This window comes from Misgurnus anguillicaudatus, chromosome 19 (genome assembly GCF_027580225.2).
Source record: "Misgurnus anguillicaudatus chromosome 19, ASM2758022v2, whole genome shotgun sequence".
Classification (NCBI taxonomy): domain Eukaryota; kingdom Metazoa; phylum Chordata; class Actinopteri; order Cypriniformes; family Cobitidae; genus Misgurnus; species Misgurnus anguillicaudatus.
Window position 1 is genome coordinate 6,522,279 of NC_073355.2, and position 14,870 is coordinate 6,537,148.

At 37.9% G+C, this 14,870-nt stretch overlaps 2 protein-coding genes across 12 annotated transcripts; one reads left to right on the forward strand and one right to left on the reverse strand.

Annotated features, from left to right (window-relative positions):
* Positions 1 to 395: 395 nt before the first annotated feature.
* mfsd11 (major facilitator superfamily domain containing 11) lies at positions 396 to 9,025 on the reverse strand. Its single transcript, XM_055185230.2, has 14 exons — positions 8,784 to 9,025; positions 8,395 to 8,527; positions 8,216 to 8,271; positions 5,872 to 5,979; positions 5,723 to 5,802; positions 5,536 to 5,632; positions 5,388 to 5,446; positions 4,050 to 4,206; positions 3,924 to 3,964; positions 3,766 to 3,831; positions 3,226 to 3,351; positions 2,886 to 3,060; positions 2,599 to 2,734; positions 396 to 1,429 (listed from the first exon to the last, which is right to left on the reverse strand). The coding sequence occupies exons 2-14, from the start codon at positions 8,488 to 8,490 to the stop codon at positions 1,268 to 1,270; spliced, it is 1,359 nt and encodes a 452-aa protein (XP_055041205.1). The 5' UTR covers positions 8,491 to 8,527; positions 8,784 to 9,025; the 3' UTR covers positions 396 to 1,267.
* A 159-nt stretch (positions 9,026 to 9,184) lies between these two features.
* On the forward strand, positions 9,185 to 13,295 carry srsf2b (serine and arginine rich splicing factor 2b). 11 transcript variants are annotated; one of them, XR_012359093.1, is made up of 5 exons: positions 9,185 to 9,690; positions 10,938 to 11,247; positions 11,357 to 11,416; positions 11,557 to 11,689; positions 12,409 to 13,295. XR_012359093.1 is itself a non-coding variant. In XM_055185231.2 (3 exons), exons 1-2 carry the CDS (start codon positions 9,326 to 9,328, stop codon positions 11,233 to 11,235), a joined length of 663 nt encoding a protein of 220 aa, XP_055041206.1. In that variant the 5' UTR covers positions 9,185 to 9,325; the 3' UTR covers positions 11,236 to 11,247; positions 12,409 to 13,295. The 11 variants fall into 11 exon arrangements, 1 of the variants encoding a protein (XP_055041206.1); XR_012359091.1 differs by having other exon boundaries at positions 10,938 to 11,794; positions 12,409 to 12,515; positions 12,989 to 13,295; XR_012359090.1 differs by having other exon boundaries at positions 10,938 to 11,689; positions 12,409 to 12,515; positions 12,989 to 13,295.
* Positions 13,296 to 14,870: the final 1,575 nt, after the last annotated feature.

Below are 14,870 nucleotides of genomic sequence, written 5' to 3' on the forward strand. Positions count from 1 at the left end.
GCAAACCATAAACAAAGAGAAATAAGCATGAAAGACTAAAAATAGTTTTAATCCCATATATAAATATATTTATTTTAAAAAATTCAACGTGTCATTATCATTTTTACAATAAGGTACATTCAAGTGACCAGGTAATTACATCACATTTTCCCTTAACATCCCATAGATTGCCCTGAAACAAACGTAAAACTGAACGGTTTCCGTTAAACAAACAGAACACAGAAAAATACTAACATACATGTAAATATTCTACCTTCATGCAGATGAAGTCGCAGTATGTGTATTGTAAAGAATAAACCAAGGGCTCCCTGATATACAAATATTACTTTTGACATGCGGTCAACTTGATTTTAATATAGAAGCCATTAAAATTGTAATTCACATTTTTTTCTATCTCTGTCTTTGTTTTTAATGATTAAATCAGAGTCATGCAAATATTACTTCAGAGAAATAAAGACAAAACTCAAAAATAAAGCAAATTGCTAGGGAGTGTTTCATTCTTTGGCAAAATTGTTCTCTTAAAAAAAAGAAAAGCAAACAAAAAAATTAAAACAACATAAACAATAATAAACCCTAATCTATTTACTGACTGCAAATAAGAAGTCAAGTGACTTACATTAAAGTTAGTGAAAGAATGATGTTTCTCATCCTTATCGTACATTTACAGCACAGTGTACACTTGAAATATATTCCACAGCTCAGTGAATTATTGCCATTGCACTTTTATCTTTAATAACTCAATTCATAGAATATTTCATATAAAAGTGAGTCTACAAACCCGAGTTTACTGACTACTTTTACATTCTTTAGCAATTTTTAGATGTTTAGACGTTGTATGGATAGGAGCTGCATAATGATTTTTTTAATGTGTTTGAAACAATTTGAGGTTGAGTAAAGTTTCAAAGTAGCTCAAACTTTCAAAAACATCCAAGTAATCTATATTTATATTGGAGGAAAGATGTTTTGGGTCTTCCAGTTGACATAGCAGATAGTGACTACCGTTACACAGTCCAAATGATATAAAACATGAACATTTTTTAAAGATACAGCACTTTGAGTTCCTTAGAAGAGTAAACTTTATGTGCAAGTAAAAAACAGAATGTGTAACGCTGATGCACTTGAGAAAGAATGGATATTAGGAGCAGGTGCTTCCCAAGTTTAGAATGCTGAAGGATAAACCAGATAAAGGAACGGCCATCAAAGGTCATCTGTATATGCTCAGTAATGACTGGAGATACTGAGATCGTACTTCTGGCACTTGTGTCTTTTAAAAACTGTCATAATCAGTATTTCGTCGACTGATAATAGCTATCCACTCCACCGCGAAGAAAGATACCGTACCCAGGAAGCCCATCACAACCATGATGAGAAGCTGCCAGTGTAGGAGCAGGTAGTTGCTGTAGAAGAAGGCTATGGCAGCTGTGATGGACTGCAGAGACAGAGACAGACTTGGAGGAAACATCTCATTTTGAATATAAACACAATTCCAAAGATTTTCCAAAGAGTGAATTGTTAAAATATGGCCCTAGTAATATGTCAGTCAAATTCCCCCACACATCACCTCTTTATCAGATGATGAGAAAGCTACATCTAACAGCAGCCAGGACTTGGTCATCTCCATCTAAAACGCTATTCACATCTAACTCCCATTTCCTACAGATCATTTCAAACACACGTGCACTCACACACATCATCAACTCCTCCCTCTTCACTGGCACTTTCCCCAATACATTTAAGTAGAGGCCAGTGTTACTCCGCTGCTTAAAAACCCACACTTATTCCCTTAGATGCTGACAACTACGGCCCACCTCGACATCCTGCTGTGTAAACACTTCAAGAGCTGTTTTTAACCAGGTATCTTGAATGCTCTCTCAGAACAACCTGATCACAAACAGTTGGGCTTCAAGAGCAACCATCCAGCACTGCTCTCAGTCACTGAAGCCCAGCAGCTAGCAAAGTCTGAGTGTATACTCCCTGTCCTCATTCTACTAGATCTGTCTGCTGCCAACGAAACACTTAATCACCTTTATCACTTTAATCACATCACTGCAAATCACAGGAATTGGATTGCATTAGTTTAAATCTGACCTCTCAGGTAGATACTTTAGGGTGTCTTGGAGGGGAAGCTGTCCAAATCACATAACATGATTACTGGGGTCCCCCAAGGACCAGTGTTTGGACCACTTCTATTCTTTATTTATACAACATCCCTATGACCCATTATAAAATCACCTGGCTTCTCTTACCACTGCTATGCAAAATATAACCAAATGTTCTTCTCTGCCTAACCAGACAATCCCACTGTGGAGGCAGAGCATCGCAGCCTGCCTGGACGACATCTCAGCTTTATTAAGAGAACACCATCCTGACCTTTACCTGAAATGTTTTTTTGTTCCATGAATACTTGACAGGAACATGTTGAAAGCTCTGTCTATTACAAAAAATATACTTGTAATCTTTTCTCTTTCCTTAAACAGGTTGTGTCTCTAAAGAATGCTGAAACTTTGTAAGCTGAAAGTAACTTTGTAGAGCACTTCTCATGTTATTGCTTCCCTATGATGAATTACTTAAGAATGTTTAAAAAAAGTAAATTCAAACCTGTACAAATTTGAAGACTGCAAATGCAGGGGCGCTGTCTTCCCGGAACAATAAACCCACAATACTGATAAGCTGAGTGTTGAAGCAACTGTCACCCAGGCCCAGCAAGAAACTGCATATCAACGCCACAAGGATGCTACAAAAAGCAAAACCAGTGAAAAAATGAATACAGAGATAACAATAAACAGCTTCATTGTTTTAATGTTTGGTATGTTTGCCATATAAGCTAAATTTTCAAAGCCCATTCTATTTTAGTACACTACTGTCACTGTTTCCTCATACCATACCTAGGCTGCATGTAAGCTCGCATTTGTGTGCCTTCCTCTGGAGCCACAGGAGCATCACTTGCTATGTTGAGGAAAATAAGGTAGAATGCCACAAAATGGGTAATGAGCCCAAGAAACACCACTGGGTTTCTGCCGTAGCGGTTACACTTGTCCAGAATCCCAAATATTCCCCCTCCTGGTCAAACAGAGAACAGTTTATTACAGTACATCTACTGTGTTATGTTAAAATTACATTTACATTTATTTGGTAGATGTTTTTATCCAAAGTGACTTGAAGGGCATCACAAGGTAAAAAAAAATTCAGTATCAAAGGAAATACACTCTGTGTGTACGGACTTACCCAGTATTTCCCCAACACCAATTAAAATTCCTGAGAGCCCAATGAGACCCTTGGCGTCTTCTCCAAATTGAGACATGGCCCCTAGACATGTCCCGTACACCCCACTGTAGAATGTTAGCTCGAGCCCTGGAAAACCACAAAACAACTGCATTGTCTCAACAATGTATTACAACCTACTTGCAGATTGATTAAAAGTATGATTCTAGTAATCGTTATGACCCCTTTAAATCTGCTTATTTGCAAAGAACTGAGATTGTCATAGACAAGAGCTTGCAACGTTCTGCCAAATTTCATAATAACTTTCTTCCCGCCTTTAACATTATCTATCACAATACACAATAAATTCTCAGATATACTGTAGTGTGTTACTGGTGTATTTCCTCAGTTTTTTCTATTATACTAATAGATTGTAATGCATATCCATTCTCTCAATGTGTACCCCAAGGTTCTGTACTGGGCCCTTTGTTTTTCTCATAATCTACATGCTATATCCATCATGATGGTTCCAATTATTAATTTATTTTGGTGGACTAAACTTACCCGAGTAAGCAAAAGGAATGCTCAGCAACAGCATCTCTTTAGTCATGGCTAGTTGTATGGATTTCTCTGTGAAAATTTGACAAGAGCTGCTGTTGTAATATGCTTAAAAGTACAGTGTTTATATATTTTCTTAAATTTAAAATATCACTGCAACTTACTAAATGCATCCAGTGCTTGAGAGCCCAGACCCGGAGATGTACTTAAAATGACAAAATGTGACATGATTAAACTGTGGGCCAAATAAATGTCTGGATATGCAGAAGTGTATAAAAATACACCCATACCTCACAGAGCTACTATCTGAGATGTCTGCTGGTAGAAGTGACTCAGAGGCATCAGAAGGTGCTGGTTCTGGATCTGGCCGCTGGATGAGGAAAAACAGGAAGCTGCCGACCAGGCTGATGACCGTGAGTGTGATGAAGACAGTTTGACGGTCCTTGTCTGGAAAAATAGATTTTTTTTACCACCATTAGACTTAAATCAGCAGTAGCAGAAGCACTTCTCTACAAACTGAAATATTATTTTTATTTTTATGATCATTATAATTCTGTCTTATGGTTTGGATTAACTTTTTTAATAGGGGTTTCTTTACCTACTTTAGGGGGCGTGTACACCAAGGGTTTAAACGTGGCTAAAAACGGCAGGCGGAAGCCGACTATAGGCACTTACCAACTTTTTTTCAGCAAATCGCATTGCTTGCTATGATAATTCTTTGTTTATCAGTCGTTGAATGATGTGCCAATTGGTTGTTGTAATGTTTGTCCCGCCCCTCCTCCACAATGACTGGACAGCCAAGAGAGAATTGACATTTATTTGCAGAACGTTTTACACAAAGTTGAACAAAAAAGTTGAAAAGCCGCCGAGCACCAGGACAGACAAAATCTACGGAGCCCCTAAGGGGACATGGATTAAAAAGTAAATAAAGTTTAGTTTTGCGTGCGCACGTGAAACTATCGCTTGCGCACGTGAAACTATCGCTTGCGCACGTGAAACTATCGCTTGCGCACGTGAAACTATCGCTTGCGCACGTGAAACTATCGCGTTTAGTTTCGCGTGCTCACGTAAAAGCGAAAGTTTCACGTGCGCACGCAAAACTAAACTTAAAAAAAATTCTGAACATGAAGGTTTCGCGTGAGCACATGAAAATTTCGTGAACTTTTGATTTTTTTACTCCAATGTCACCTTAGGGGCTCGGTAAAAACCTGCCAGCTGCCGTTTTTTAAAAGCGCGGTGCTTCCATTGGAAACTACTGAAAACATATGTCGGCCGCCGGCGTAAACGCCTTTGTTTGCACACCCACTTAGAAACCACTTTTACTTTTTTTACACTTTTACAGCTATTACATTTGTTATAGTACCAACTTAGGCCATAGCAATGTTAGTGAAAAGCATGCTTGAGACAAAATGTGTGGAAAACAACATCATTTAAAATTTGTGTCAAGTTCGTTTCTAAACACATTATGGGGTGATTTTACTAATTATAAATTACACAAAAAGAGAAAAACTAAAAAAATTAACCTCGGATACACTGTTAACAGACTAAAAACACACCCGTTTAGACAGTTTAATTTCTTAAAGTTCAAAGATTCTGCAATAACACCTGAATATGAAACAGAATCCCACCTGTTATGTGAGTCTTTCCATGCCAGGCAAAATATATATACAGATTGCCAAAGAATAAACTGCAAACAGAACAAATGAATCAGAGACCTTCATGCAAATCTTTTCTCTTTGAATATCCAACATGAAAATGACAACTAGGAGGAAGTACCTAAACTGCATCAATGCCCAAAATATTCCACTGTTTCTCCCAATTGTGGAATCCTTAGAGTTGATGGTAAGCAGGTTCCCCTGAGCCGTCCACAGTACTACGATAAACAAAAAAGACGACGGTAAGTGAGAGAACAGTTGGCAAAAGGGGATGCTTTTAAAACTGAACAGAATTAAATATATCTCACCTGCAGCAGCTATCCCAAGTAAAACTGATAAAGTGTAGAATGACCACGTGTAGGGATGAATGAACACAGCAATATATGCACTAAAATACACAAATGATCAGACATGTTTAACTACACACATAACACTAGAATATGACAAAGGCACTTACCTGTAAACAATTCCCCCAAAGAACAAAGATAACAGTGGTCCAATCACAGCTATCACTGAGGGCGCAATAAGGTTTGAGGCGGCGAAAACTGCATAGATAATCGCCATGCTGGAACAGAAGTTTGACAGACTTACATTAAAACTAAAGTACTGTCTGACTATATATACAAACAATAATACATACATACATATACACTCACCTAAAGGATTATTAGAAACACCATACTAATACTGTGTTTGACCCCCTTTCGCCTTCAGAACTGCCTTAATTCTATGTGGCATTGATTCAACAAGGTTCTTTAGAAATGTTGGCCCATATTGATAGGATAGCATCTTGCAGTTGATGGAGATTTGTGGGATGCACATCCAGGGCACGAAGCTCCCGTTCCACCACATCTCAAAGATGCTCTATTGGGTTGAGATCTGGTGACTGTGAGGGCCATTTTAGTACAGTGAACTCATTGTCATGTTTAAGAAACCAATTTGAAATGATTTGAGCTTTGTGACATGGTGCATTATCCTGCTGGAAGTAGCTATCAGAGGATGAGTACATGGTGGTCATAAAGGGATGGACATGGTCAGAAACAATGCTCAGGTAGGCCGTGGCATTAGAAAGATGCCCAATTGGCACTAAGGGGCCTAAAGTGTCCCAAGAAAACATCCCCCACACCATTGCATTAATGAGAAATTGAGCAGGTGTTCCTAATAATCCTTTAGGTGAGAGTATATACATACATACATGTTTTGTTTACATCACAGAAAATAATAAAGGTGTATATGACCCATTTATGTCAGTAAACTTAATACTAGCTAAAAATATTTAATTCAAAAAGTCAGAGTTTTTATATTCACCCTGTAAAAGTTTTTGGAGACAATTGTAAAACTTAGAAAATCAGTATTTACAATTAGTCAAATCATTATATTTTTAAAGTCACAATGAAATTGAAATAAAAACATATTTTTGGGGGGATATACATTGGGATTTTATTTTTTTTACAAATGACAAATCTTTGAGCTTTATTTTTTTATGTATGTGCTCTCATAATCTTTAATCAAAAATGCAAATCTCCTCCCATCCTTGAAAGGTGGACAGCGATCACAGTGATTAGCAAATAGCAATGTGACCCAACTTCCAACGATCCAATCAATTCTTGTTGATTCAAGTCCAGCCCTACTGTTTTCATTTTAGAAGCCTTTTCACTCGAATATGTCACCACAGGAACAATAAGACAATCGCAACGGCTGTTTTATTGTGACTTTAAAGTATTCAAACACATATGAAGAGTTCAAATGCAAAAGCCGCTCCACCTCCATCAAAAATAAAATAATAATATTAAACAAATGCTTTCTGCACATATTATACGTTCATCAAATAATTTTGCTTCCACTTAATCCCGGCCTCAGGACATTTAGAAATACAGTTTGTTAGCAGATAATGCTCATTTAGAAGAATACACAATGTCAGACACACTTTGATGACTTTGCATTTGAACTCTTCATATACACACGCACGCACGCACGCACGCACACTTTTTCCTCAAGCAGTAAGACATGTCTACATATACCAAACTTGTGTCCAACTGAGTGAAGATTTTATTTTGTTTTAAAAAAAAGTCCCATTTTGGTATTTCTTGGTATTTGGTATTGGCGAATAGCAAAAGTAAGCACTTATTATTTGGGTCATCAACATTAAAACACTTGATATGAAATAAAATCTACTATGATTAGGTCACATGGCTACTACTTCAAAGTTCTGCTTTCTATGTGAACAGACAGTACATCTTTGTTACACAGCCACAGTCAAATAGTTTACTCAAGCAAAGTTTCATGATTATAGCACAATATCACATGACCAGGCTGTCATCTATAAACTGGCCATGATAAAAATGATACACAAAGAGTACTATAGGCAAAAACATGACTGCATCAAGACATATTTTAAAAAGGCACATATTATGCAAAATCCATTTTAACAAGGTGTTTAAACCATTAAACCAAAGCATTCTCATAAGACATGCTGTTTTGATTCTCTTGTCAGTGTGATGTCACACAAACAAAGCCCCGCCCACAACCACTGACTGACTGGTAAATTTTACCCAAAAGCTTTTCTAAATTTGTTTGTTAGCATGCTGTAGCACTAATACGGCTAAAGATATTATTGTCTCAGACTACTATCACAGGAATCGATCTATTATCCGAAAGGAAGCTCATTTGCATTTAAAGGTACACACATGAAAGCAGCACTTTCTCTCCCACCCAAAAAGGGGCATTTTGGACATGTTACAACAAACTCTAATGGCATTTTTTTAAGGATGGCAGAACACAGTAAAGAAGAAAGTTCATACCTTGTGTAGCCACTTCCATGAAACTCAGTACTATTAAAACTCTTTATCACAGTTTGCTGAAAAATAAGTCAATAAGGTCATGGATAAATCAATCTTTATAAATAGCTTCTTATAAACCAAAACACAGCTGATATCACACAACTTTTATCAGATCATGCATTTGTAGTCTCAAAACCTACTTCAATATTTCCGCATGTCCCAAAAGCAGTGAACATAACCATGAATCCCACGCCCAGGATAATAATGTTGAGCAGGGCTTTTCCTTCTGGACTCATTTTGACGTTTAGTTTTTAGTTCGATGACAACCTGAGACTACAACACAAAAAAAACACATCAAAGTCAGCTGACACAACTGCTTACAAAGGGAAACTAACCATGCTGCATTAAATCACCGTTTTTAATCAAGTCACGAACAAGTAAACGTTTCGTTTTACCTAAAATCGAGAATGTATACATGAATAATCTGATATATGGAATAATGAATTGATAGCAATGTACAAACGGGTAATTGATTTTCTTGTGAATGAATACTGACAGTAAGTTAACTGTGCTGAGTAAACTTACTTACCGACTAGTTGGGTGCGATGATGTTATATCATAATGTAAGAGAAATGTTGATCAAGAAGATTCCGGTGTGGACAAAGACATTTTGCAAAGGGGATAAAAGATAAATATGTTACTTTCCGGCTACACGAACAAGCTCTGCCTGTCTGTCATGTGACTGGTATCAGCTGAGCGTGACGTAAAAACGGTGCCCGACAAAGGATTTCTGGGTAATGAAGTTTTTACTTTACATATTGTACACATCATTGTGATACTATTTTAAATAAAGATAACACGATGGCGTTTATAGACATCAAACGTTACGTTGCGGTTAACAGAAACGACCGCATTCATTTAGTTATAATAGAGAGCGTCGCTGTGTTTGTCTTGTTGATATCACCGCCATTTTGTGAGTGTGCGCGAGGTTTTAACTGTAGCGAGGTGCGCGCGAGACCTCATTGTTGTGTTCGCGAGCGCAGGAGGTGGTGGTCTCACAGCAACCGCTGTTTGTTTAATCGATTAACTTTCGGCCATAACCCGAATCTTAATAGTTTGGTGTAAAATACAATGAGTTACGGTAGACCTCCGCCTGACGTAGAAGGCATGACTTCGTTAAAGGTAGATAATTTAACGTATCGCACATCGCCGGAGACGCTGAGGCGCGTCTTTGAAAAGTACGGCCGAGTCGGGGACGTTTATATCCCTCGGGACCGATACACGAAAGAAAGCAGAGGTTTCGCCTTCGTGCGCTTTCACGACAAGAGGGATGCAGAAGATGCGATGGACGCCATGGATGGAGCGATTTTGGATGGACGAGAGCTCCGGGTTCAGATGGCCCGCTACGGTAGGCCGCCCGACTCGTACTATGGTGGACGTCGCGGCGGGGGACCCGCGAGGAGACACGGCGGACATGGCCGCCGCAGCAGCCGAAGGTAAACTTTGAAATCGGAAATGTTTGTTGATGTCAAGGTTGCGATTGTTCACTCGAGGCCATTCTTGGAAATATTTTAGAAAAAATGCGCTAATGTCACTGGCACTTTTTAGTATGATTTCTGCACGTCTTTTTAAACGAGATGCTTTATTATCGTGCGGTGTGTAACGTTATTTTGATATTTTTTATGCATTTTATTTACTGAAAACGTACAAACTAAATGCACTTCTCCATGGTCTTAAATAAGTAGTTGATTTTAAATATAAGTTTGTTTGTAACGTTGTGGTTTGATCTCACAGCTAGCACGTTGATTGCTGATAAGGACTTTTATTTTGAACTCCTCCGTTCAAGAATTGCATGTCTTTTTTACCATAGGGAAAATGCGAAGTGTTTTAAATCTTTAAATATAACTGTGCTGTTTATCGATTGTATACACTGTTATTAAAGCTAAATCAGTCCGTGATATATAATAAACGTGTTTAGTAGCGTGATTATTGGTGCATAACTACACCACCCATGATCTAACCAATCAGAACCGTCCGCGGCACACGACGCGCAAAAAAAGCTTTGAAATACAACTTGTGACGTAATCATTAATTATTTCTGTATATCGAAATGTTATGCAAGAAAATGTTTATGTACTTCACTTACACAAGAAACTGTTTTAAATTAATAATTTTATGTTTTTCTTTACAGTACTTCATGGGATTGCAGGTCTTTACCTCATTAAACAGACATTTAAGTGCTTAATTCGCTATAATTGTCGTAAAAATCTGCCGTTAGATAAACATTAAATATTTGCACTATACAAAATCGTCCTATATAAAAAACGTGCTATACAACATGCAGATGACGTCATTACTGGTTTGATGACGTTGTCCATGGTTGCGCTCAAAGGTGAAATGAACTGAAATACAGAAACATTACTCAGTTTTGCTGTAGATTTAAGTCTGCTGTAAGAAAATACATGTGGAAAGTAATGCAAAGTTTGTCATTATGTATGTTTAGCCTATTCAACTTCATAGGCATTTGAAAATCCTTATTTGCATGTATGCATTTGCCAAATGCTTTTATCCAAAGCGACTTGCACTGCCTTCCAAGGTACATGTTTTTGTCAACGTGTGTTCCCTGGGGCTGAAGCCATGACTTTTTGCACTGCAATGCTTTACAGGAGCACATTGACCCACTTGAATCAATGTAATGCAGAGACTATGCAAAGGCTGAAAATATTTTTTCTTTCTCATGCAGCCCAAGACGTCGCCGACGCAGCCGTTCCAGAAGCAGGAGCCGTTCTCGTTCCCGCAGCCGCTCCCGTTACAGCAGATCACGGTCACGCTCCTATTCCCGCTCCCGATCTCATTCCAAGTCGCACAGCCCCCGTAAGAGGAAGTCCAAGTCTCCCTCCAAGTCTAGGTCCCGTTCAAGATCCAAATCCAGGTCTCGTTCCAGAAGCCGCACCCCTGCGTCGAACAGAGAGTCCAAGTCCAGGTCAAGATCTAAAAGCCAACCAAAATCTGCTGGCGAGGAAGCGCCCACATCATCCTAAATGCTCACAGTGGTAAGAATCTACCTCACCTTCCTTATCTAGAATTTAAAGTTAAAGTGATGTACAGCCAGATCTTAAATTCAGTATGAAAATGTCAGAAATGCCTTTTTTGAAAATCTAGCATACAGACAGGGCCTTCCACACAATGGATGCATCACATCTGTGTGGCTCTCTATGGAAAGTGAGCTCCCACTTAAAACAATGATTTGGTTATTTATTAGCTTTAATTATCACAATGGTTATGTTGCAGAGCAGGTTTATGGTTCTGCTTTGACATGCTATGAATGGTGTTGAACTCAATGTGGAATTGTTTCCTCCAAGCTGCTGAATCCAGTATGGAAATGTAAAAGCAGGGGTGTGAGGTGAAGTTTTGGCTGTTAGAGGTGTGTGTGATCCAGCCACCTGCTCCTGTTGGGGTTGCATTGGAGCAGATGGGTGTTTTGGTGGTGCTGAGGTACGTCTATGAGACAATGGACAGACAGCATCCTACCCTAAAAGTGCAAGCATAAACCAATTGCCTTCTTTGACCTGGAAATGTGAAAAACAAAATAATGCATAGGTGAAGGTAACACATCCATAAAATATACTGTTAGATTGTCAAGGGTGGGCAATATGACCAAAATCCATGTATAACTGAATGCAATAATTTAATGGATTATATACTTCAATACAATGTTACAAAGAAAGTTACTAAGCAGTATTTTACTCCATAAATACCACACATCTGTTCTGTGCACTATATAGCTTTGCACAAATATTTGAACACTATAAGTGGCATAGTTAAGTTTTACTAAGTGACATTAGTTACCGTCACATGGCATATACCGTCATAGCGCCCAGCCCCAGATATTTTAATTAAATCTCAGGAAATAGGCCTATCAGTTGCCTTATTAATGGGATGCCATTGGAAGAACATTGGGCCTTATTCATGAAACATACACAGAGCGAATTTGTAAACCCCTATCTGTTCATAATTTGTGTTAAATTGGTCCAATAACTACCATTACATCTACAAATTTGTTCTGTTTATCTTCAGAGAATAAGGCCTACTATGTGCACCTTGATCCCCATGTCATCTTGATCCCCAGAGATTGTGTGGTCTCTGTAAATCCATTGTTTCCACTTTCTCTTAGCACATTTTGCCTATTTGACCATTGTTTTGTGTTCTCTCAGGTCGATTTCGTCATGGGACGTTTCTAAATACATGACCTCTGTTGGAGCCTGAGGAACCTCGGATTGAGAATCTCCAAAATCTACACAAAGCCTACTTGGGCCTAAAGGTCATTATGACTGATTGGCATATAAACGAACTGTTTGATTGTTTCACAGCCCTTTTGTTCTTTAAATAAATACATTGTCCTTATTTTCAGTGAGGATGTTTTAAATGTCTATGTCCTTTTTTTTAATTCGTTGAGTAGGACGAACGTCACAATTCTATTGGCCTTTAAGGTAAACCCAGTGTCTCGGTGATGGTTCAGAAGGTGTTAGATGCACCTCACTTGTGTAATATATTTGCAAGACGCTGTTTAGTCTATTCAGCTTGGCTTTTTTTGTTGTTTTGCTTTAATCTCCAAATGTTTAAGAATGATCCCTATGCTTTATCTTGAAGTGGCTCAAAAATATGAAGTTTTTCCTTTCTAATCAACATATATGATGTTGATGTGTGATTGTAACACTTGTTGTATTTTACTTTATTTTAGTTTTTTGACATTTGGATTCTAACCCCATGTCTTGTGTATTTTTTGTGCACTAGGCGCAGTTGTCTAGCTGTTGAGTATTGCGGTTAGCTGTTAAGATCCGGTGTTGCAGTGCTTGGCTGTTTCCGGTTTTCTCCAGATTGCAGCTGTTGCAGGTGTGGCCGAGGTCAAACAGCATCTGCTGATAGATGTTTGGTGGTTTAAGCAATGTTGTCAATTAAAGTTCTTTCATTCTTGTTCCATGATTTGGAAAATTGGGAGTACCACTTGCTGATATAACCAGGAAGTCATAACAATACAATTTGTTCTGTCATTTCATTTTTGAATCTTCAATAAATCGAATAATAAAGTACTTTGCTTTGACGTTCTTGAGTGTTTTTAAATTCTTTAAAGAGCTCCTATGATTCGATTCACGATTTTACATTTTCTTTGGTGTGTATTAGTACATGTCAACAATATGCAAAAGGTACACACCCAAAGTAAATTATGACTTGAGTTATTGTCACCAACGTAAATCTCTTTTCTTGCACTACAACAAACGTACAGATTCAAGGCAACAGTTTACTTTCTGGGATTGGTGATGTAGTGAAGACCAACGTTATCATAAATCCTCCTCAGCCTATAAGTTTACTCCGGTTAGCATTGCATTGTGAGTGAATCTTTCAAACATGGTAAGGAGCGTCACATTTCTGGCTGCGTGGGAGGTATTAAGACCAATCATAACGTACAGATTAGCTGGCCAATCGGACATGGGGCTTTTCAAATCGTTGAGTTTTGTACATGAATCAGTGCGTTTCGGTATATAGTATATCTGAATCTACAAAAATTTACGGTATGCGGAAATGGGGCTGTCACAATGATTAAATAATCGTCTCATCATCATCGTTTGACATCATCGCAATGATTTTAGATCACCGCAATGATGGCACATCTCTCTAAAAAAACACAAGGGGGAGCCGCAGCACCTGTTTAAGACCGTATCAGATGGCGCTCCTTGATATGAACTACCATGTAAATGGGGCTGGGTATCGATTCAGATGTTCCAGATTGATTCAATTTCAATTCACAAGCTATCAAATCGATTCGATTTTCGATTCCGGATCTCGGGTCGGTTTTTATACTCAATTCTCAATTTAACAAATACTATATTAATAAAAAAGAACAGTGAACATAAGTTTACAAGTGGGTAATTAATAAAAAGAAATTAAAAGCCACAACACTATCGTCGTCGTCTTGCTAGCGAAATCTAAAATGCCTCCATACCTTTCACTTTTTATGTGAAGGTGGCATCAATGTCGATGAAGCACCCAAAACTGCCATTTTAAGGACTAAATTAAAAAATGACAGGCTCACCTCTCGCTCCTTGGTTATATCGCGCAAGGCAAAAAGAGGGTGACATCTAGTGAAGAAGACTAGTAATTTGATTAATGTTAATCTTACGTGCAATTTTTGCAGGAAAGAAATATGGGAAAAAATCGATTCTGCTCTTTGAGAATTGATTCTGAATCGACCACGTTTTAAAAAACGATTAATTGAAAAATCGATTTTTTTTCCCCAGCCCTACAGGTAAACATACATTTCGAAAACACAATTCCAAATTTAGGCAAGTGAAGGATGCTTTTCTTAAGGATCTGTAAGGAATTTATTTTTTTGCAGCCACTACAGACGTGGTCCAGTACTAATATGATCTTTAGTAGGATTGGCTACTATTTAAGGCCTGTTCTGGTAAAGTCAGTTTATTTTGATAGAATTTTTATTTTCAGTTATTTTTCAGACACTTTATTGTGTTCATTTCTTATGAAGAATTTTCAGTTTTTTTTTTAAGATTTAAAGGTAAATTTACTGCCAGGTAAACCTTGCAAAATATTGAATTTAACTAATCACAACAATGTGTGAAAATTATTTCATGAACAAACAAAAAAATGAATGAGAATTAAA

Coding starts and splice junctions, on each gene's coding strand:
- mfsd11 (XM_055185230.2), bottom strand. CDS start 8,490: ATGAGTCCAGAAGGAAAAGCCCTGCTCAACATTATTATCCTGGGCGTG. Junction 3,061..3,225: donor TGGTGTTGGGGAAATACTGG/GTAAGTCCGTAC, acceptor CTGTTTGACCAG/GAGGGGGAATATTTGGGATT. Junction 1,430..2,598: donor CAGTCTTCAAATTTGTACAG/GTTTGAATTTAC, acceptor CTGTCTCTGCAG/TCCATCACAGCTGCCATAGC.
- srsf2b (XM_055185231.2), top strand. CDS start 9,326: ATGAGTTACGGTAGACCTCCGCCTGACGTAGAAGGCATGACTTCGTTA. Junction 9,691..10,937: donor GGCCGCCGCAGCAGCCGAAG/GTAAACTTTGAA, acceptor TTTCTCATGCAG/CCCAAGACGTCGCCGACGCA.